This window comes from Myotis daubentonii, chromosome 3 (genome assembly GCF_963259705.1).
Source record: "Myotis daubentonii chromosome 3, mMyoDau2.1, whole genome shotgun sequence".
NCBI lineage: Eukaryota > Metazoa > Chordata > Mammalia > Chiroptera > Vespertilionidae > Myotis > Myotis daubentonii.
Window position 1 is genome coordinate 115,753,525 of NC_081842.1, and position 24,398 is coordinate 115,777,922.

At 40.6% G+C, this 24,398-nt stretch overlaps 1 protein-coding gene across 6 annotated transcripts in view; it reads right to left on the reverse strand.

Moving 5' to 3' along the window:
* The window catches only part of TRPC1 (transient receptor potential cation channel subfamily C member 1), a 201,877-nt gene that overhangs the window by 95,916 nt on the left and 81,563 nt on the right, over positions 1–24,398 (reverse strand). For 3 of the 6 annotated variants that reach the window (XM_059688258.1, XM_059688255.1, XM_059688256.1), the window contains 3 exons: positions 20,974–21,105; positions 18,157–18,352; positions 13,019–13,355 (listed from right to left, as the gene is read on the reverse strand). In XM_059688258.1, coding sequence (XP_059544241.1) covers positions 13,019–13,355; positions 18,157–18,352; positions 20,974–21,105 — 665 coding nt within the window. Of the gene's footprint in view, positions 1–13,018; positions 13,356–18,156; positions 18,353–20,973; positions 21,106–24,398 lie in introns of those variants that run through there. The other 3 variants (XM_059688257.1, XM_059688259.1, XM_059688260.1) reach the window with 3 other exon arrangements.

A 24,398-nucleotide genomic window follows, 5' to 3' on the forward strand; every position in this document is an offset into this window, starting at 1 on the left:
GAAAATGAAATGTATTTTAATAAACACTGACTTTATAATTATTCAAAGTGTATATATACATTTTTTTGGACTTTATATTATAAGCAATGCAATCACTACATAATCAACGTACCATATTTAGGGTCCTTCTTGTTTTGCTTTTTAGAATCAGTAACTAACATTAGTAAATTGCAATCTCATCATTTGGGGATTCCTCAAGGCTTGCTCCTAGGTCCTCTCTTCTTCTAATTTTATACTTTCTCCAGTGTCACATCCATGACCAATTTATTCACAGATAGCTGACTCAAGCTTACACTTCCTCATGCGCTTCAGACTAAGATATCTAATTGTCTGCCTGACATCTCTTTTGGATATCTTGAAGCCTTTTCAATTTCAACCTATCCAAAACAAAAAATCTCCAAACCTAGTACTGTTTCAAAATACCTATGTTGTTTAATAATCTTCCACTCCCTCATCCCCTACAGACTATGTATTTCCATGTCCTATTAGCTTTACTTTGTAAATACCTTTCACACCTATTTCATTCTCTCCTTTTCTATCACAACCACCCTAAATCCAAGGTACCATCAGCTTACATTGGAGTACCACAAAAGCCTCCTATTGGTCTCCCTCCACCTACGCTTGCCACAACCCCATCCTCCCAAGCCTTCCTCCACACTGCAGCCAGATGACCTTCCAAAAGGTAAATCTAATCATGCCGCTCACCTACTGAAAAACTGCAATGGTTTTCCATTGTTCTAGTACAGCAAAAATTACTTAACATGATCTAGAGCACACTCATGTCTATAGCTTCACCTTGAATCCACATTCCCTGCTCCAGCTTTATTCAGTAGCTCCTTTGTACCATTCTTCCTCTTGCCAGGAGGCCTCTGAATTTAACTACTGTATCAGCCTAAAGTATGCTTCTCTCCCAGTGCTCCTGACTCCTGTTTATCCTTTAGATATTAGCTCATTTAGCACTTCCTCAAGACAGCCCTCCCAATCTAACTAGGTAAAATGCCCTTATAATACACTTGCTCGCCTAGCTCCATGACCTTTACTTAGCAGCACTTAACTCATTTGAAATTTTTAATTTGTATTTGTGATTCTCAAATTATTCTGCTTAGGTTGTTTTGTTTGTTTTTACCTTAATTAGACCATAAGCTCCATGAATGTTGGGCCATATCTGTTTCTGTCTGTGCTTGGACAAAGTAGGTATATACACATTTTAAAAATATAGTTTTATAGTAGGTGTTCTAACAGTAAAAAATTTAGTGACATAGACACAGACAACAGTGGGGTGATGGCCAGCAGGAAGAGGGGGCCAGGGCTGGATAGAGGTGGGCAAAAGGGGGTAAAAATAGGGGATCTGTAATAGTGTCAACAATAAAAATAAAGTAAAAAATTAAGTGAAAGGATACCATTAATATTCTGTGCATTCACCAATATATTTCCCTTTTTTTCCCACCTTAATTTTTTTTTAAAATATATTTTATTGATTTTTTACAGAGAGAAAGGGAGAGAGAGAGAGAGTTAGAAACATCGATGAGAGAGAAACATCGATTAGCTGCCTCCTGCACATCTCCCACCGGGGATGTGCCCGCAACCCAGGCACATGCCCTTGACCGGAATCGAACCCGGGACCTCTCAGTCCGCAGGCCGACGCTCTATCCACTGAGCCAAACCGGTTTCGGCCCACCTTAATTTTTAACCCTACCTTTTTCTGGAGTGCTAAGGAAACAAACAGAATACAAATGTACAAAAGTCAGTCATCATGAGTCAAAACTCCCTGTACTCATTGCATGAATTAAATTGAGCCAAGGAGTACCTTAGACAAGCAGGCAAATTATTCCACACATTCAGATGATAGATTTAAGAAAGTTCAGAGTGATCAAATTATGTAACAGGCTTGGAAGACATCCTTAGCAAGGTTTATTGTGATCTAAATGTTTTAAAGCAGAAGCTGTGCTGAGAAAAGTAAAATAATCCCAGGAATTTTACTGCTCTACTGAGGCAGAATATGGCTAGAAAATTAATCATATTGTTTGTGTTATTGAAACTGCCAGTATGATTAAAAAGGGGTAGTTATAGTTTTACCCTTATGAAATTCAGTAACAGCAGCATATTTATGTTATATAAAGAGTGGAATTACTGAATTCAATCAATTTTTACTCACTGCCAGGAAATATAACTTTGATTTTATTCTTGTACAGATTTGGGTAAACTGAATCTTATTATAAAACAAATATTCTTTCTTTCTCACTACCATTTAAACAATATACTATAAATGAATAATATAAAATTTCCTTTCTTCATGACTAAGATATACACAACAATCTTTCATAAATAGTTTAAATGAATAGAGAAAGAGTTTCTTAGAGATTAGTTTCAGCCCAACATTTTTCAATCTATCCAAATAACTATACACAAATTTCACATTGAAGAGATCTATAACAATTCAATTTGGAACTATATATGCCAAAGTACAGTAGGTCCTTGGGTCACGTTGGAGATCTGTTCCTACGGTGCGATGTAACGTGATTTTCGCTGTAAGTCGGAACCCACCTACATAAGCACCTACGTCACTCACATGGAGCACATACACAGCAGTAATGAAATGAAACCGTAATGAAATGAAAAAAAAAGTAAAAGAAAGATAACAATTCTTGACCTATACTTGTGGTAAATAAATACTAAAAACCATAAAGCACATATGTACATACGTCGAAATGACGAACATTTTTTTTATAAATAAACTAGAAGTCTGGTGCACAAAAATTTGTGTACTGGCGGGGGAGGGAGGGTGTCCCTCAGCCCAACCTGTGCCCCCTCACAGTCTGGGATCCCTCAGGAGATAACCACTTACTGGCTTAGGCCCGCTCCCCTGGTGGCAGATGGCACGCCCAATCCCGCGGTGCCTGCCCCGTCTCCCCCGGTCGCAGATGACAGGCCCAGATCCCGTGCTGGGTCGGGCGGCAGCTCGGGATTGCGCTGCCGCCCGCCCTACCCGCCCCGCACACGGCAGGCCCAGATCCCGTGCTGAGGTGGGCCTGCTGCCCACCCGGGCGGGGCAGCGCAGCGGGATCTGCCTGCAGTATACAAATTTAACAGCCATCTTTGTTGGGTTAATTTGCATACTCTTCTGATAGGCTGATGAGCATAGCAAAGGTATGGTCAATTAGCATCTTTGTCTTTTATTAGTGTAGATGGGAGATGGCAACGTAACCACGAAACGATGTACGTCAAGTCCAACGTAACCTGAGGACTGCCTGTATAAATTTCTAGTATTTCCTAAATTAAAACATACCGTTTTAGAAAAAAGAACAGAAACAAAGGAAACAGGAAATATTAACAAAAATAAATTATTGTCTTTGATCTAAAGTTCAGATGTGTATTATTTTAACTTTATGTACCTAATGTTATTTTAAAATAGCTTTCATTTTTCAATTACAGCTGCCATACAATATTTCATTAGTTTTAGTTGTACACATAGTGATTAGACAAATAACTTAGAAATGGATCACTTTTATAAGTCTAGTAGCTATCTGGCACCATACATAGTTATTCTAGTACTAGAGGCCCGATGCACGAAATTTGTTCAAGAGTAGGCCTTCGCAGCCACAGCGGACTGCCTCGATCCCTCCCTCGAAGCAGGGTGGCTGCCTCAACCCCTTGCAGCCACAGCAGCTGCTTTGATCCTGCAGCTGCAGCCTGGCTTCATCCGGAGGTCATCTGGAAGGACGTCCAAATGGCCATTTGGTTGATTTTCATATTATGCTTTTATTATTAGACTAGAGACCTGACGCACAAAATTCATGCACGGGTACCATCCCTAGGTGTGGCCTGCAATCAGGGCCATCTTCCCCAGCTGCCCGCACCTGGCCCCACCCCCAGCTACCCACCCACTTCTGATTCCGGGTTCACCATCGGGTGATTGGTGTCTGATGGCCAGGGGAAGGGACCGAGAGGTCGGCTGTTCCCGCCCGCTCACTGGCTCCATCCCCATCGCCGGAGGCCATCAGGCGATCGGAGCCTGCCGGCTGGGGAAAGGGACCAAAAGGTGGTCAGTGCGCCTCATAGTGACTGGTCCAGCAGTCTTTCTGCCATTAGGGTCAATTTGCATATTACCCTTTTATTATATAGGATTATTATATAGGATAGAGGCTGGGTACACAGGTGGGGGCCAGCTGGCCTGCCCTGAAGGGGGCCCTGGATCAGGGTGCAGGGTCCCCATTGGGTGGGGTGGGGCTGGCTGGGGCAAGAGGCCGTGGGGTTTGCAGGCCGGCCCTGCCCCCAATCAGGGTGGGTGTCCCCACTGGGGGTGGGGCTGGCCTGGGTGAGGGGCCGCAGCAGTTTGCAGGCCAGCCACACCCCCAGCTTTGTCAGGAAGTACATCCGGAATGATGTCCAGAAGATGTCCGGTCTATCCAATCTAATTAGTATATTAACCTTTTATTAGTATAGACTAGTGGCCTGGTGCATGAAATTCATGCACACTAAAAGGAAATTAGAGAAAATATTTAATTATTGCTATTTGCCCTTTCTCTATAATAGTAGTGTCATAAATGAAAGAAAATTAGTAAAATGTATATGAAAATCTTCCTCCTGTCAGAGTCTGGAGCACACTCCCTGCCCACCCGTTTGCACCTCGAAAGCACAAGAGTCTCAGACCCGGCTGGCCCCACCCCCGTTGCGTGAGATTCAGACCCAACAGGCCCCACCCCCATAAAGCCCTGCTGGGCAGGGGGATGCAGCCTCAGGTCCCCCATCAAGCCCCACCAGGCAGAGGATGTGGCCTCAGGTACCCCGCCCCAGCCCGGTGCCACACAGCCTCAGGTCCCTGCTGATCACTCATTGTGGCTCGTTATGGCAACCCTGCCTCCACTATGAGCACAGCCATCTTGTGTTACAGGAACCCTGCCTCTGCTGGGCATGCAGCCATCTTGTGACGGCATGATGGAGTGAGGGTCAATTTGCATATTACCTCTTTATTATATAAGACTAGTAGCCCGGTGCACGAAATTCGTGCACTGGAGTGGGGGGGGGAGGGGAAGGGCCCCTCAGCCTGGCCTTCACCCTCTCCAATCTGAGACCCCTCAGGGAATATCCAACTACCTGTTTGTGTCCACACTTTTAACAGATAACAGCTCTGTTGTTTCTTTCTTATGCTTAAAACCATTGGAATTAGTAGGTATTCAAAGTGTGTATACATTTTGGGGGGGCACCCTGTATATCTCTAGTCAACGGTGAAAGAAACCAACAGCAGATTTGGAACCCCCAGACAGGGAACCTCGCTCACTCCCCATGTCTCCCCACTTCACTTTCCACCTTCGTGGGCAGCAGGAGAATGAACATTTTCTCTCATTAATACAGAAAAGCACGTCCTGTCACCCGCTGCATGGCAGGAGTGCGCTAGCTCCCAAGCAAGCGAGGCTCAGTCAGGGCAGCCTTCACTCATGGGTGCTGGCAACCAAAGTGCACATTCCTCCTCTATAGTCGCCCCGACTATCCCACTGTTTCACTGAGAGGACGGAATTCCTCTCCACCTCTGGGTTCTTGATCTTGAATGCTAACCAAAGGCACCTCAGCGAGGGCCGCCCGCACCCACCAGGTGTGTCTGTCTGCACCTGCTCCTGCCTCAGCACCTGCATTAACCCCTTAGAGGTGATCTCGTAGCTGCACTGGCCTCTGTGGGAACAGGGCATCACCACTCCGCCCTCTCACTGTCATCTTACAGGCGCCCACCCTCAGCACCCAGAACACCCAGACACTCTCCAAAGGACATGAGCGCATCAGAGGGGATGTGTGCACATCCTGTGGGGGTGTTACGCATGCCGGGTTGATGGAAGTATGCTGGAGAGGCAGGGGGAACTTGTGCACGCCTTGGTTTGCAACTGTTGCAGGCGTGGGAGGGTGACAGTGTGCTGGGGGATGTTCACACGCCAGGGGGGGATGTGCACACCGGAGGCCTCTGGCTTTGCAGATCCACAAACCCCCGTGGTGCGACCAGGAGGAGGACGTCAGTCTGGCCCGCCATGGTGGCTGTCCCTGCGATCCTGCACCTTCTGGGCCAGGAGGCGGATCTTGTGCAGCCACTCCTGGGCGCTGATGGCCTGCAGGCGCTACTTCAGCTCAGCTTGCAGGCTCCGCTTGGCACGCTCCCAGCTGTCACCACCACCATGTGGGGAGTACAGGCTGCCCTCTGCCGGCCTGCCTCCCCTGTCCAGAGGCTCTCTGTGCTGCTCACCTGCCCAGAGTGACTGGGGCTGGGCGGAAGCCAGGCGTCCTGCCCTGCCCAACCCCAGCCAATCTGCCCCTGTGCGAGCTGCCGCCCCGCCAGGAAGGGTCACGGATCCAGGTCCCGGGACCACGGACAGCCTCCCACAGTGCCCCCCGCCTGCCAGGTCACAGATCCGGGTCCCAGACTGCAAACAGCCTCAAGCACTGCCCTCCACCCCGCAGGGTCACAAATCTGGGTCCCGGACTGCGGACAGCCTCAAGCACTGCCCCCACCCGGCAGGGTCACAGATCCGGTCCCAGACTGCGGACAGCCTTGCCCGCTGCCACCCGCCTTCAGTATGCAAATTAGCTGCCATCTTGTTTCTTCAGGGTAGGGGTCCCCACTGGGGTGCCTGGCCAGTCTGGGTGAGGGGATGATGGCTGTTTTCAGGCTGGCTGGCAACTGAAGCTCCCAACTTCTCCTTTTTTTCTTTGGAGAATGATTAACAATGAATTTTTTGCATTTCTTATGGTTTGGGCCTCATATACAGTATATAAATATATATTGTGGCATATTTATGCATTTTAGTTCTCTATTATATGTTTTGAAACTTTATTTGCTATTTTTTCATATTACTTCATATTATTATTTTAACAATTTCTTAGTGATTTCTTCCTCAGTACTTCAACTGTCCTTTCATTCCTGAATAAGAGTTCACTTTTTGAGTAATAAAAATTATATGTCACAGGGGGTGGGGAGCATCAGGATTTTAGAGATGCTTAGGTGGGGCATGGCCAAAAAAACTTGGGAACCACTGTTGCAGGGCCTTGATGTTCATTCCTTTGAATATTTTGTGCCATTTCCTTTTGACCTGGAAGCTTCTGTTGAGATATCAGCTGACAATCTTATGGGAACGCCCTTGTAGGTAACTAACTGCTTTTCTCTTGATGATTTTAAGATTCTTTGTCTCTAACCTTTTGCATTTCAATTATAATGTATCTTAGTGTGGGCCTCTTTGGGTTCATCTTCTTTGGGACTCTCTGCATTTCCTAGACTTGAATGTCTATTTCATACACCAGGTTAGGAGAGATTGCTGTCATTATTTCTTCAAGTAGGTTTTCAATTACTTTCTCTTTCTTTCTTCTCCTTCTGGTACCCTTCTGATGTGCATGTTGGTATACCTAATGCTGTCCCAGAGGCCCCTTAAACTATCCTCATTTTTTTTGGGGGGGGGGATACTTTTTGCTGTTCTGATTGGGTGTCTTCTGTTACCCTACTAGTATCTTCCAAATTGCTGAATCGATCCTCTGCTTCCTCTAATCTTGTTGATACCCTGTTATGTATTCATCATTTTAATTGCTGTATTCTTCATTTGACTGATTTTTTTTTGTTTCCTATCTCCATTTTATTGTTGAAATTCTGAGTTCAACTACTCTTTCCCTAAGCTCATTGAGCATTCTTATAACCAGTGTTTTGAATTCTGCATCTAGTAGGTTGCTTATCTCCATTTTGTTAGTTGTGTTTTTAAAGTTTTGTTCTGTTCTTTCATCTGGAACATGTTTCTTTGTCTCCTCATTCTGGCTGCCACCCTGTGTTTGGTTTTATGCATTAAGTAGAGCTGCTATGTCTCCTGGTCTTGGTAGAGTGGCCTTATGTAGTAAGTGTCTGTAAGGTCCAGTGGTGCAGTCTCCCTGGTTACCTGAGCCAGATGCTCCAAGTGTGTCCCTTCTGTAGGTTTTGTGTGCCCTTCTGTTGTAGTTGAGCCTTGATTGCTGTTTTCATGTCAATAGAAGGGATTGACCCTGCAGCTGATTGGTTGTGAAGAATGGAGGAGCTGTCATGCAGGGACAGAACCTAAAGAGCAGGATTTGCTTTAGTAAGGCTCTGGTGCCTGCCAAGTCTGCCTTTTCTGTGTGTCATTTGTAGAGATAATTGTATGGTGCTCTGGTGTGGTCTGAAGCTGGCCACTGAATGTGTTGGTTCTGGGGCCTCTTGGGAGGGGTTATGGTGCTGGCTAAGGTCAACTGTTGTATATTACCTGCCTGGAGCCACTTGGTATAAGCTCCAAAGTGATCTGCATATGGTTGCCACCTGTGCTGGGCTTGGAAGTGCCTGAGAAAGGCTAAACTGTGAATTAAGGCTGGCTTCCCATAGTGCCAGGATTGAGGCTACTTAGCAAGAAATATAGGGCATGTCAAGGCCAGATACTGTTGCTTCAGTTTTGTGAACCTTTGAGAGCCAAGATAGGCCATTTATATAGAAAAGCCACTGGAAGAGGCTTGGGTGAGCCCTCAATTTGGGTTGGGCAGGGTCTTAGGGAATCACCAGGGAAGGGTGAACAGTGTTAGCCAGGTGGATTGAGATTCAGATATGGAGCCCATCTACAACTGCAACTGGGTGGGAAGGGGTATCAACAAACAAACAATCACTTGTGCCTGGGAGCGAAAGCATTTCTATCTGGGAGAAAGTTGCCTGTCCAGCTTTCACCCTGAAGCCACACAAGTCAGTTACTCCTAGTATATTCCTGGCTGAAGCCCTAGCACTAGAGTTCAGAGCCTGCGAGTTGGTCAGCAAGTTAAATCCTTGAGCAGACCCTTTAAGAGGAATGCCTGGTACTCTTAGCAGCCTTCTGTCTCACTCAGCCAAAATCCCTACTGGTTTTCACAACCAGAAATTATGGGGACTTCTCTTCCTAGTACTGGAGCCCTTGACTAGGGAGTGTGGTGTGGGACTGGGACCCTTCGCTCCTCAGGGGAAATCTTCACTCTTCAGGGGGAACTTCCACAGCCTCCCGATTCTCAACTGCCACAGTGGGTGTGAAAGCAGCCTGTATCTTGTCTCCACCCCTCATATAGTTTCGATGTGTCTTCTTCTGTTATATCCTTAGTTATAGGAGTTCTGTTAAGCTAGACTTTAGGTGATTCTCAATGATCGTTATTGTATACTTCAGTTGTAGTTTTGCTGTGATCATGGGAGAAGAGGAGCACAGTGTATATCTACTCTGTCATCTCACCGAAAGTCTGTTTTATCTACCTAATTTTAAGTATTAATGTACCATGGATTGAACACCACTAAAAGTAAAAAACTGATTTGAGTTACTTGAAATGAATTAATTTCCAATTAAAAATAAAAATCCCAAGTATGCAAATTAATTTTATAACTGAAGGATAATTAAAAGTGAATACTGTACATTCACTGTTCTCAAATAAGTTAATAATTGAAATCATCAAAAACATAAGTCAATCAGTGCTTTACACAGTAGAAAAGACTAAATTTCAATACTGTTACTCTATAGCAAATAGTAGAAAGATAAATCGAAAATGCTGAGGTTAAAAACAAAGTTGAAGATCCAGAGAGAAATAAAGGAGATGTCATTAAAACTCTAAAAACAGAAATATGATTATACCTCAACTGCTTACCTCCCACCCCAATCAAAGAAATGGCAAGGGCAGCATAAGGTCATTTAAAATATTCGTTATACAACATAATACTTATAAAAAACAATTTTCACAAAACAAAATGTTCTGTAATTTCTAAAGAGTTCTAGCTATCAATACAAAGAACTCATTTTTAGAGTGAGTCACCAGGAAAATATAACTGCAAAAGTTAATAGGTTCTTCAAAGGAAAACTAATGATATAACATTATAACAAAATACTTAACTTTTCAAATGCAACCGAGTATAAAACGTATTACATTTCAAAATACATATGAGGAGAACCAAGATGGTGGCATAGGTAAACACCTGAACTTGCTGCCTCCCACATCAAGTAATTTTGACAACATCAAAATTACAACTAAAATATAGAACAACCATCATCTAGAATCACTGAAAAGCTGGCTGAGTGGAAATACTACAACGAGAGAAATAAAGAAGAAAACACACTGAGACTGGTAGGAGGTGTGGAGGTGTGGAGGCACGGAACGGGCTGGTCTGGCACCTAGGTCTGCTGATTTTTTAATTGGGAGGGAGATCGCTACTGTGGAGGCCACCCAGAGGAGCGAGGGGTACCAGCCCTTCACCAGACCTGCAGCCCAGGGTTCCAGAGCTGGGAAAAGAAGTCCCTATGGGCAGTAAGAATTACGGACTGTAAAAACCAGTGCAGATTGGAGCTGAGTGACACACAGGCTCCTGGAGACTCAGCTGCTCTTCTTAAAAGGCCGGTACCACGAACTGAATTTACAAGCTCCCACTTCCTCTGAGCTCCAGTGCCAGGCGAGGCTCTGGGGGACACAGACACATACGGGGAGAAACTGGACTGTCTGGCATCAGGGCAGGAACTCAGGGGTGGTTTTCTTCCAGACGGAGGTGCTTGCAGTGGCCACTGTTCCCATGCTGGGATCTCCCTGGTGCAGGGCTGATTGGCAGCCATTTCTGTTTGCTCCACCCTGCTGATTCCCTGAGACCCCGCCTGACGCAACTTACAACCCCACCCAAGTGGTGTGCAATGGCTTTTGCATGTGAATGGTGTGTTCTTTCTCAAGCTGCAGCTGGGTCAAACAAGCTGCAGTTAAGTCAGGGAGCCCCAAACCTATCAATAAAAGGCCCAAGAACCTGTACCAGCACCAGCCTGCTTGCTTCACAGCTGGCCTTGTCTGGGCACTTCCAAACCTGATACAAAGAGGAGGAATCTGCAGATCTCTCTGTTGCGCCTGCTGGGTGGCCCCAGGCAGTGGCTGACTTTGCACCTCCCTGGAGACCCAAGAGCCAGTGTACCCAGTAGTCAGTGCGAGACCATACCAGATTACAACTCTTCACATCCATAAGCAACACACTCAAAAGGCAGACTCAGTGAGCACCAAAGCCCCACTGAAGCAAGTCCTGCTCCATATGGATGTCTTCTGCACAGCAGCTCTCCCACTGTAGTCACAATTGGTCCCCACAGCCAATTGGCCTGGAGGTCAAATCCTCTCAGTGACACCAAAAGCAATCAAGGTTCAACTACAACAAAACTGTGCACACAGCCCACAAAGGGGTGCACCAAGAGTGTCCAACTCAGGTGATTGGGGAAGCTGAGCCACTGGGTCCTATAGGACACCTACTACACAAGGCCACTCTATCAACTCAAGGAGACTTAGCAGCTACCCAATACATAGAAACAAACACAGGAAGACTCAAAATGTGGAGACAAAGAACCATGTCACAAATGAAAGAAATGGAAGAAGGCAAACTATTGACAATAGAGTTCAAAATCGCAGTTATAAGGTTACTCAAGAATCTTCTAGAAACCTCCAAGGAACTTAAGGAGACTTTCAAGGATCTTAGTGAGAATGCCATAAAAATGGAAAAGGGCCAGTCAGAAATTAAGCATACACTGACTAAAATAAAGAATAATATACAGGGATTCAACAGTAGACTAGAGATCCTGAGAATCAAATCAATGATTTGAAATAGGAGGAAGCAAAAAACACTCAACCAGAAGAGCAAAAAGAAAAAAGAATCCAAAAATATGAAGATAGTGTAAGGAGCCTCTGGGACAACTTCAAGTGTACCAGCATCTGAATTATGGGGATGCCAGAAGAAGAGAGAGAGAGCAAGGTACTGAAAACATATATGAAGAAATATTGACAGAAAACTTCTCCTACCTGGTGAAAGAAACTTACAAGTCTAGGAAGCACAGAGAACCCCAAACAAGAGGAATCCAAAGAGGACCACTCCAAGACACATCATAATTAAAATGCCAAGAGCAAAAGACAAAGAGAGAATCTTAAAAGCAGCAAGAGAAAAACAGTTAGTTACCTACAAGGGAGTACCCATACGACTGTCAGCTGATTTCTCAACAGAAATTATGCACGCCAGAAGGGAGTGGCAAGAAATATTCAAAGTGATGAATAGCAAGAATCTACAACCAAGATTACTCTACCCAGCTAAGCTATCATTTAGAATTGAAGGTCAGATAAAGAGCTTTACAGACAAGAAAAAACTAAAGGAGTTCACCACCACCAAACCAGTACAGTGGGCCTTGACTTACGAGTTTAATTTGTTCCCAGACCGAGCTCATTAAGGAGCTCATTAACTCAAATTACTCTGTCAACTCAATGCAAAAAATCGGCCGAGAGACAGCTGGTATCTCAAAAAACTCGTTAGTCGGGATACTTGTAAGTCAAGGCCCCACTGTATTATATGAAATGCTGAAGGGTATTTTTTAAGAGGAAGAAGAAGAAAAATGTAAAGATAATAAATATGAACAACAAAGTGACAACAAGTACATATCTATCAACAATTGAATCTAACAATCAAATGAATAAATCTGGTGAATGGAATAGAATCAGGGGCATTGAAATATAACAGACTGACGATTCTCAGAGAGAAGGGTGTGTGGGAGGGTGCGGGAAGAGATTAGACAAAGATCTTATATGCATGTATGTATTAACTATGGACTCAGACAATAGGGTGGGGAGGGTATAGGGTGGAGTGGGAACCAGGTGGAGGGAAGCTATGAGGGGAAAAAAGATGGTCATCTGTAATAATCTCAACAATAAAGATTAATTTAAAAAAATAAAAAAAACCCATATGAATTAGTTCACACTCTATTACCAAAAAAAGCATTCATCAGCAAACTTTGTTTTTAACAGTCATAATTTTAGAGACTGAGAACAAAAAAATCTAACTTCCATACAATTATGTAATTAATATTCAATAAATCTCTATTCCCTTATCATGAAGTTCAGGAACATTTATCTATACAAAAATGTTAGTTACGTATTCAATGATTATAGAAGTGTTCAAATTGAATACAGATGTTTATAATGCCACCAAGCAAAGGAGAATTAATGGGATAAATAGAGGCAGAACCTTTCAAATGAACCTGATACTTACCAATAATCCACAGTATAAGAAGATAGTCTATTCTTTCAAGGGCTGGTCCCATAGTGTTTTTCTTATCCTCATTGTAGACAAGAGAATATAGGTTTAGTAACAGCAAGAATGTGAAATATGATGCTCCATGAATAATAAATTTCATAAAGGGTGTATGAATGATTCTGCCAAACTGAGATTTGGGAGCTATCAAATAGCAAAGTGACAAAAGTGGCCAAAAGATGCCAACTGTTAAAACAGTCATTATCTTCTTACAGGTAGGCTTACGTCGGTAACCTGACATCTGTCCAAACCAAACAGTATTCAGAAACTGTTGGCAGTTAGACTGGGAGACAAACTGAAAAGGAATACACAGATAAAAAAAAAAAAAAAGTGAAGTGAAACCTGTAAATAGGATCTGATAATACCATTATTTAACTGACATTCAAAGTTTTAATAATAGCTTAAAATCAATTTTATATGGTCCACATAGATTTTTTCTCACATGTAATAAAGAGTATAGAGGTTAAGAGCATAGACTCTGGAGCCAGATTACCTAGATTCAAATCTAGGCACTATCACTCATTAAATGACCTTGAACAAGTTTTTAAACCTTTCTAACACTCAAATTCCCTACATGTAAAATGAAGATAGTAATAGTATCTACTTCATAAACTTGTTATAAGGATTAAATGTAAAGCTCTTAAAATAGTGCCTGATTAACAGCATGTACATTACATAGTGATAATTATTAATTAGCCTCCTTAGTTATTTGCAAATTTAATTTATAAATGCTCTTATAATGCTTATGAAATTTCAAGTTTAACAAGTAAAAATCATAGAAAGAGACTTTAGTCTACAAAAATTAATGATTTCAGTTACAAGAAACCAAGATGTCAAGATAACAAAGCAATCAAAGTATAAAATCAGACATTTATGATCCATAAAAGCAGAAAAACTTAAATGCAGTAAAGTTACTCTTTAATCTACTTAAAACTGAATTTGGTGTGACAATGAAAAATGTTCCCAAATAAGAAGAAAATTCTAGTTTGCAAATTCCAGAAGTGTTTCCCCAATATAATGCTCACTTAAGGATTCTGATAGCTCTACATAAGTAACGGGATCAGGTTTAAAGTTACTGAAGTAAAGCACAAGTGATCATAACATCATTCAGATATCTAAATAATATTTAGCCACTCTTCTGTTTTAAAATGATTTATCCTGAGATGTAATTTAAAACAAAGTTTTTAAAACAAAATTTCTATTGTTTATTATGCTTATTAAGATATTTCCTAATATACTATATGTTTCTTTTAGCACTTAATTCTTATTTCATCTTTTATTCTTTTGCTCAGATTCAGGTGTTCCTACAGAATCTTAATTTGTCTTTCAAGATGAAATATTGGAGAAATAGCCTTTTCTCCCACCAATTACCCAATTTAGTAACATGCCAAACTTATTGGTTTCACCCTTCCCCCAAATATCAAAGCAATCTTAGGACTGTTTGCTGTCCTTGCAATCCCTCTATATAATGATGATTTAATTAAATGATGTTAAATATTTAATTAGAAAAACAAAATTTCAATTGGAAATGTTATAAGTCTGTGGTGGATTTTAAATTCTTTGATACTCCTCTAATCAAGAGATGCGCGATCAATGTTCCCTACCCTTCAACAAGCTTGTGATTACTTTTTTACATTTTTTAATTATTTTTACTTATTTTGTTGTTGTTATTCCCGAGGATATTTTTTTCCATTGATTTTTAGGGATCGAACCTACAACCCAGGTACGTCGTGCCCTTGACTGGGAATTGAAACTGGGACATTTGGTGCACAGGCTGGCACTCTAACCACTGAGCACCACTGGCCAGGTCTGTGATTGCTTTCACCAGGAGATTCTGGAAGAAGTGATGCTATGTGACTTCTGAAGATAGGTCATAAAAAGTCATGCAGTTTCCACTTGGAAGAACTCTTGCTCTTGGAGCCATAAACTGCCCTGTATAATGTTCTCCTGCCATAAAACTACCCTGCTGTGAGGAAGCCCAGACTATATGGAGGCATTCTAGTCAGCCCTCAGAGGATTCTCAGACCATCTCCTTGCAGCCAATCCACCATGACAGCCATGCTCCTCCTCAGTTACAGTTCTCAGAAGGCCCCCCTCTATGGACCCATCCACCTGAGCATCCAGTCCACTCAGAGCTCCCTGTTTGAGTCCTCAGCTGCTGCTGCTCAGGCACCAGACATATGATCGACAAAGCCTCTAGATGATTGCAGCCCTGGTCATTAGAGCTACCTCCAGGTGGGCCCTACACATAGTGAGACAGAGACAAATCATCTTTGCTGTGTCCTTTCCTAATTCTAGACCTAAAGGATCCAAGAGCATTATAAAATGATTATGAAACTATTATAAAATGATTTTGAAATGCTATTTTATGCCACTAAGTATCAGGGTACTTTGTTATTCAGGATGAATTACCTAAATAAAGTTTACCAACTATTTGGGAAAATATTATCTTCTCTTTTAATCATATTTAGAAATCTAGTTTCATTCATCCTTAAAATTATAGAGTATCTTCCTTTCAATTAAAAATATTACTATTTATTTTTTTTCTTTAAAAAGTACAGAAGCGATTATAAGAAAAATGCAAATAATGTTAATCATATACAACCAAAGATAATTGAAATCATTGAGAGACTACGCTCAGCTAAGTAAAAGGAAACATCCAGAGTCTGCCTGAAATGAGGAAAGTTGGATTCTCACATGAAGGACTGGCTCAGAGCAGTCACTGCAGTGTGGTAGAAGAACAAACTGCTATGTGGCTCCTTTGCACTGCACCATTGTAGCTGTCACAGTAGAATCTGAATCACAGCCAGGAGTAGTGTCAACAGGACAAATTAGACCTAATACAAATGCCATCTAGAGGAGTGCAAACTCTTCAGAAAACCGTCTCAACCATGACACTCTACATGTTGCCACCATATGCTAGACACATATAAGCTTGCAGGAAAATCCAACCTATGCTGGATCTTTAATGTTGAATTCTGAACATCTGTAAAGCTTACACATGACACAATGGAAGGATATTCTTGGCTGGCAGGGCAAAGACAGAGGAAAACAAACTAAAAGCAAATTTATACAAAAGCTCTATGCTTCTGTCTGTCTCCGTTACACAAGTGGCTTCAAACAATCTAACCCTATTTCACTTCTGCACTCAAGTTTCACATAAGTTAGGCTGTGGTTATTTCTAACATAACAAAGTCAGGAAGGGTCATCTCCAACTCCAGATTTTATTGTCCTACCACAGGTATTATCTTCTTAATGCAAAGTTCATAGTTCAAATCCCAGCCAAAACCAATGACAAAAAACAAAGGACAATGGGTGAAAATAATTCACATGGGACTCTACTCTACAATGAACTTTGAGTTCTTACAAAAATAGATGGCAAATATTTATTGACTAAAATAATACTGAATGTCAAGTGTAATTGAAAAATTAAAAAATATGAATTGACAAGAAAATGGAGTAAGGGTCTTGAGGCCAATGAAAAAGCACTTTTCTCTCAAAATAGGATACACAATGTGGGTAAGGCATATTCATTCAATACTTGCCACAGGAGGCCAGTAGGAAAAAAATGAACAAATACCCAAGTATCATTTTTCAATGTTCCTTTCCTTATAAAACATTACAAAATTACATAAAAGTTACTTACTTACTTTTCTTTCACCTTCTTTCGAATAAAATATTTGGTATCTCCTGTGTGTCCTCCAGGGATACAAATATGTCATCAGGAAACTGCCTCTTAGTTTTTTTCTTCCCTAACCAGGGTAACCTTGGTTCTTTCCACCTTTCTTTAATTCTTTTCCCAATCACTTAAGTTGATTTTGCATCTTGTTATCTCTCTATTCTAACATTTTCTAAAATTTCATGTTTAAGTTGTAGAACAACATAGTAAAGAAATTAACCTAAGATTTAGTCAATAATGTCTAGCCAAAATGTATATTAGAAGAAGTTTACATGTTTCTACTTATATGCATTAGCATTGTATTTCCTTTTGAAACCATATAGGTATTCTATTGATTTATAATCTTACAGCTACACTGATTCAAATTATTGTACTTAATTAACTAAGGACCTTGGAATGTTAAATATATATATATATATATATGACTTGAAGCCAGAGATCTGGCTAAGCAATATATTATTATTATCTAGGTAATCTTAAGGAAAACATCTTAAAATTCCTGTATCAAACCTATTGTGAGGCTCAAATTTTAAACCAAGATAAAAATAATCATTCTGTTCCTAGGATCAAAGGTTCTGTATTTTGTTTTTTACCATTATCTATTCAGGCCCCATTTTTATATTAAAATAAATTTGATAAACTAGTTTTATTCCAACATCTATGTTGATAATAAAAATGGGTCTCAGAAGCAACACCTTTGATGTACCATTTATCAATACTCCATACTGTCAACTAGATATCATTGTCTAAATATAAAATGTTTAATAAATTATCCCTAAAATGAAATTTAAAATACATACCTTTCTTCTTCAGGTTCCTGAATCATGTGTATGTATGTGTATGGGGAGTAGAAATAGGTATTTCCCTTAATAGGAAGGGATGATGCCAGAAGAGCCAGATTCAACTTAGTTACATTACCATGTGCCTCTCCACCTTCGGATTTCACAATGAATTAACAAATAAGAATCAGGAAACATAACATCTGATACTTTATTTTTAAGCAGATAGGTGGTATTACTATATAAAGAACTATTATAACAGATCAATAAAACAAACTAGGACAAACAAAACACAAGAGGGAAAGTTTACTGTGAGGTCATGACATAAGATCTTACCTGTGTAGCTAATATTTCCCCAAACATTAAATTAATATATATTATTATGAAAATTAAAAATAATAGCAATTATCCCTGAATACTTGCTTAATACTAGTACTCATTATACTAAACTCTTAACTATATATTCTTAGTTAATTCTTAAAACTAAAGCTCAGACAGATTCAATAACTTTCCTAAGGACACACATTTTTATGAAGAACTAGGATCTCAACTTATATGTGGTGCTCCAAAGCCTTTGCCCTGAGCCACTAGACTCCTGTGGAGGAAATAATTTAAATACATCACAGAAACCCTCATACCTCCTTTTGGTTATATTTGATAGCAAGTTTTAGACGACTTAAATTCATTCTTTCTTCTAATAATCCTCGTTTGTCAAGAGGCTCATCACTAGATGTATGGTTTAGAATAACTTCCAATTCGCGTGAATTCCGGGCTTGTGCAAGCAAATCTTTAGCAAACATTTTACATTGCCGGGCTAGTTCCTCATAATCATTCCTGCAAAATACAATGGTTGATTGTTAGAAATGTCACTTCCAACTTCCAACTGCGCTATATTCACTAGAAAACTTTTACTCAGTAATATTTTAGTTCTGATAGTGGTGTGTGAAGTCATTATGTGCTGACTGTCAAAGGAACTTACTGTGTATTAATTTTCCACAGCTTTGGGGAAAACTATAATACAGTTATGTTCATGGTGTTCACACAATGCTTCCATATATATATATATATATATATATATATATATATATATATATATATACTGATATCCCTAGAAATTCTGATATTTGTCAACCAACTCTTCTCTTAATTCATTCTCCCTTATTCTCTATAAGTTTGGTATAAAACTTCCTTTTATATTACTTATCTAAACAATAGATAACAATATATTTATGCTAACCAATAAATGTTATTCTATAGTTTTTAACTAAACATTTTTTCAATAACAGTCTACAACATGTTTATGCTACTTCTGATATTAAAATAGTATTTTGATTCATTTTTACAGTGTTCATTTGAAAAAAATTCAAGTTAAAAAGAAAGATCCTAATACATGTCTAGTCAAGAATTCTCTTTCAGAATCACATTTCCTTAAAACTTAGGATTTAATTGCTTGTTAAAGTCAGGACTAAATCAATTTGTGAGGAACTAAGAAGTTTTAGTAGACAATTTTTTAAAAATATATTGATTATATTAAATTTATATCTGAGTATAATAATTTAAGAATAAAGTTAGAAATAAATAATTATGAGTCCATTGAACTTCAGAAATTTTTATTCCTTTTTTTTTTTCTTAAAGGGAAAGGAAGGGAAAATAGGAAGATTTCCTATTGATTAATATTTCTCTAAAACAGGGTCTTCCATAAACTGTCTGTATAAAATTATAACTAAAAAAATTAAAAACTCTTAGGGGGCTAACATTTTTCTCATCCATTCTTTGCATTTACTATGTTACCAAAATACCTAAGAATAAATAGTTGGATTTCTTTAACAACTGAATTAGTACCTGCTGCAGTCTAGAAATCTAGTTGCAGGTGGGAACATTCATCTAGAGTGTATATTTTTACAAAGATATCTCACCTTAGATAAAGATTGTAAAACCACTATATTCAAAGGTAAAATGAATACATTTAATCAACCTAATTTGCTTAAGCTCTAATAAATTCCTGGAAGACTGCGAAGAGTCTGTATAATTTGGATGAAGATATAGTAGACTAGATGCAAAGAGTCCTCTGTTCTAGTTACAACTCTGCTCCTACTTTCAATGTCAACTCTATTCCTGATTAGATGTTGGTACCAGTAAAACGGGTAACCTATATAGATCACATTCCCTGCCTATAAAAACAAGGGGTTATAGAAAAGGATTCTATGATCACTTCAAAATCTAACTTTATTAGTCTATGATTATAATTTAATCATAGTAGTTATTTCAAATCCCTTTTGGGAATTGTATTTTATATGGTAACTCAGAACTCTATGAGATTATAATAGAAAGTTCTTCATATTTAAAAGAAATACTTTATTAACAGTCTCATCTACTAATTAAAGTAGCAAAAAATTACATTTTAAGCATGTCTCATGTTCATCCAAGTATATACTTTGTCATTTCAAGTTGAGGTAAATTTTAATATATCCAAATTAAAATATAGTAGTTCCAAACTTGAAAACGTATAAACAGGTATTTTTAAAGATTTCTGGAACTAAGAGCTCTCAAGAACACACACTATGTACTGCTATAAAGGCAAAGAACATTGCAAGCTTCATTTTGCCCTTCCAGTAAATAGAAGTTTGAATTTTCCCGATCTTATCAAATCATTGGAGGAAAGCAATGTAAGACATGGCTCCACCATCAGCTGGACATGAAAAAAAAGGTGGGAACTGACCAGAAATCTTGATCAATTCTTCCTTCTTTGGAGGGCCATCAGGGATACTTTAACTTAAGGAAAAGTCTCAAAGATTTTCCTCAAGCTAATTGTAGTTTTCTAAAAAAAAAAATTTTTAATGTCTATCAGTAGTTTAATAGGCTGCTTTTTCCAAAGGTCCCCTCTCCCCAACTTAACTATCTATGAAGAAATGATTAACAGCGATTGGGGGGTATACAAACTGCACATAACTCTTCATTTCAGAAGAAATGTCTACATGATATACTTCTCCTAACAGAAACTCTCACTAAACAGTGAAAACAAACTAGGTCTCTCTGTGTGGAACATCCCTGACATTCAGAAAGCATTCCACATGCTTCTAAACGTTATGAAGAATCATACTCTAAGGACTATAGATGTGGAGTAAGGAAGGTAGGACAGAGAGTAGTTATAAACTGTTTGTCCTTGCTCAAGCTGCCATTCCCACTCTTCTTCCCACTGCCCTCGGATGCTTTTGGCAATGTGGAACAAAGCAAGAGTGGTGCAAGAGTGGCAGAGAGCAGATGGAAGACGTGATCTAAATTTTACCAAGGTCTATTCCACTGAGAGAGAAGGGAAATCCCAGTAGGTGGCAGCAAGGTCTATCATCTTGAATCAAATGTAAATATATATTTTAAATTACCCTATGAAAAAGTCAGGCTGAAAATGTTCTGGAAAAAAAGTTAAAAAATAATTTATAATTTCTATTCATTCCCACCTGAATTCCACCTCCACAAGGCTTAGTTCTTTTAAATCAGCACTAAGTTCAAATGCTCTCAGAATTGGATCCTCCTCTGTTAACATTATTAGAGCTGGACTGGCCAAACAACGATATATATCAAGACGAAACCTGTGATAAAATTTTATTCCATAATGTAAAAGAAAATTATTACATACACATGATTAGTACTTTTAATTCACAATTTTCATAAATTTAAAATTATAGTATTCTAAAATCAAACGAAAAAACAAATACACTTATTACAGGATACCTTACATAAAAATAAAAATATTTTAAAAGTACCTTGAGATAAAATATTGAAAACATTTTTATTCCTGAATCTTAGCTTATTTTAAATGAAATATTAATAACTAATATAATTTGATCATTAAGTTATTCCTTCAATAATAAAGACTACTTTAATACACTAAATATATGTAACACATGAGTCGTTCAACTAGGTTATTTTTTAAAGATGTTTCAAATCCTAAGAATGAAATCATGGATTAAAAATGGCAGAGGAGTAAATGGATGCTGCATGGACATGCTCCCACAACCCAAACTGGAATTAAAACAAAAATTTACCCAGGTCAGAGCTGCTGGTGCAACCTGGTATGCCCAGCCACAGGTCACAGGACCATGCTGCATGTGCACTGCCAGAGGAAACTAGGGCGCCATCCTGCCTTGGGTGTCGGGACCGCACAGTTGAATTGCATGCAAGAGGGCTCTGAGCCCTCAAAAGGAGTCACACACCACAGGAATTGCACACACACCCCCACTGACCCTGAGAATCTGAAGTGGACAACTGAGGGACCAGAACCATGGGAGAGGAGGGTACAACTCAGAGTAGAGACAATAAAGGTGTGAAACTCAAGGCAGACCCAGCCTCCAGTCTAGCAAGGATTATTGAATCACTAGGGCCTTCAACACCTCGAACCCCAAACAGGGTGCCCAGAGCCAGAAAGAGACAGAAAAAGGGAAAGACAAAAAAAAAAACAAAAAAAAACCCCAAAAGAAAGAAAAGGAGGAATCACCAGGAAAAGAACTAAATGAAATGCAGGCAAGAAATATGTCAAAGAAAGAATTCAGAGTAAGGGTCATACAGTTCCTAAACCGGCTGGATGAGAAAATTACCAACTTACATAAGAATCAAGAGGAAATGAAGAATGATATAGCTACAATAAAAAACAAAAACAAAACACACACACACACACACACACACACACACACACACACACAATGAAAGGTTTTAACAGTAGAGTAGAAGATGCTGAGGACCAAATCAGCGAGTTAGAAGACAGGGCAGAAAAACCCACCCAACCTGAACAGCAATTGGAGAAAAAAAATTAGAAAGCAGGAGGAAAGCTTGAGGGAGCTATGGGACAACATGAAATGAAGCAACATCTGTATAATAGGGGTGCCAAAAGGACAAGAAGACAAGCAAGGATTAGAAACCCTATTGGGAGAAATAATGACAGAAAACTTGCCTCATGCAGGGAAGGAAAAAGTCACACAAGCACAGAGAGTCCAAAATAAGATGAACCCAAAAAGACCCACACCAAGACACGTTGTAAATACAAAGGCAAATGTTAATGACAAAGAGAGAATCTTAAGGGCTGCAAGGTAGAGACAGAGAGTTATCTACAAGAAATCTCCCATTAGATTATCAAATGATTTCTCAACAGAAACAGATCAGGCCAGAAAGGAATGGAATGAAAGTGATGCAAAGCAAGGGACTGAATCCAAGAATACTCCATCCAGCAAGGCTATCATTCAAAACTGAAGGGAAAATCAGGAGCTTTGCAGACAAAAAATGGCTAAGGGAGTTTATTACTACCAAGCCAGCATTGCAAGAAATACTAAAGGGACTGTTGTAAAAAGAAGAAATAGAAAGGCAAGAAGAAACACAGGCAGAAGGAATAAAAATGGCTACAAACAAGTACTTATCCTATATAATAAAAGGCTAATATGCAAATAGACCAAATGGCAGAACAACCAGAAATGAACAACCAGTCGCTATAATGTACGCTGGCCACCAGGGGGCGTGCGTGCAACATGGCGGGCATCAGCTGCGGCGGGATGGTGGAGCAGGGGCGCCAGTTGCTATCATCAGGGCAAGCTTCTGGTGGTTACTGAAAATTCTTTGCTCCTGCACACTGCAGTCCCACCCAGCGCTCACACCTGCTGCCGGTGTGAGTGCGCCAACCCCACTCACACCTGCTGCCGGTGCCAGAGCCACTGCTTGCACCCACTGCCAGCGCAAGCACCGCTCACACCCACAGCCAGCACCAGAGCCGCCACTTACGCCCGCTGCCAGTGCCTGCCGCCGGTCCCAATTGCTCAGCACCATCAACAGGTGTGAGCGGCGGCTGCCAGCCCTGATCGCCCCTGAGGGTTTCTCCACCTCCCACTGCTCCTGAGGGGTGACAGGGTAGCAGCAGCCGCTCACACTCACTGACAGTGCTGGCCCTGCTCGCACCCACTGCTGGTGCTGGTCCGTTGCACTGTGCTGTCATCAGGTATTAGCGGGACCAGTGCCGTAAGTGCATGGGAGTGGTGGCAGCGGGTGTAGGGCTGCTGGCAGACAGAGGACCAGGGGCCACAGCAGGAGGAGCCAGATGGGGGCATGGAGGATGGGCCGAGACCTGCCCCTGTGCCTACCGCAGCCTCGCAGCCCACAAGGTACACAAATTCATGCACTGGGCCCCTAGTCTACAATAATAAAAGCATAATATGTTAGTTAGACCAGATGACCTCCTGGATGAAGCTAGGGCTGCAAGGAAAGCCCGGGTCCTGGGTATCTGCTGGCAGTGGGAGGGAAGCCCGGGTCCTGGGTGCCTGCCAGTGGCCAGAGGGAAGCCTTGGTCCCGGGTGCCCGCCGGCGGCTAAATGGAAGCCTGGGTCCAAGTGCCAAAGGGAAGCTGGTGCCAGCAGCAGGGGGAAGGAATGCCTACTCTTGCGTGAATTTCATGCGTTGGGCCCCACATAGATGTGAAAATCCTCAACACAGTTCTAACAAATCATATCCAGCACTACATTAGAAAGATCATACATCATAACTAAATGAAAGTTATTCCAGGGATGCAAGTCTGGAATAATATCCGCAAGTCAATAAATTTGATACGTCACATAAACAAATTGAGAGGAAAAATCACATATCAATTGATGCAGAAAAATCATTTGACAAAATCCAATAGCTTTTCTTGATAAAAACCCTCAGCAAAGTGGGAATAGAGGGGCCATACCTCAATATAACCAAAGCCTTATCTAACAAACCTACAAGCCAATATCATACTCAATGGGCAAAAATTAAAACCATTTCCCCTAAGAACAGGAATAACTATTTTCACCACTCCTGTTCAAAATAGTACTGGAAGTGCTAGCCATATCAATCAGACAAGAATAATAAATAAAAGGCATCC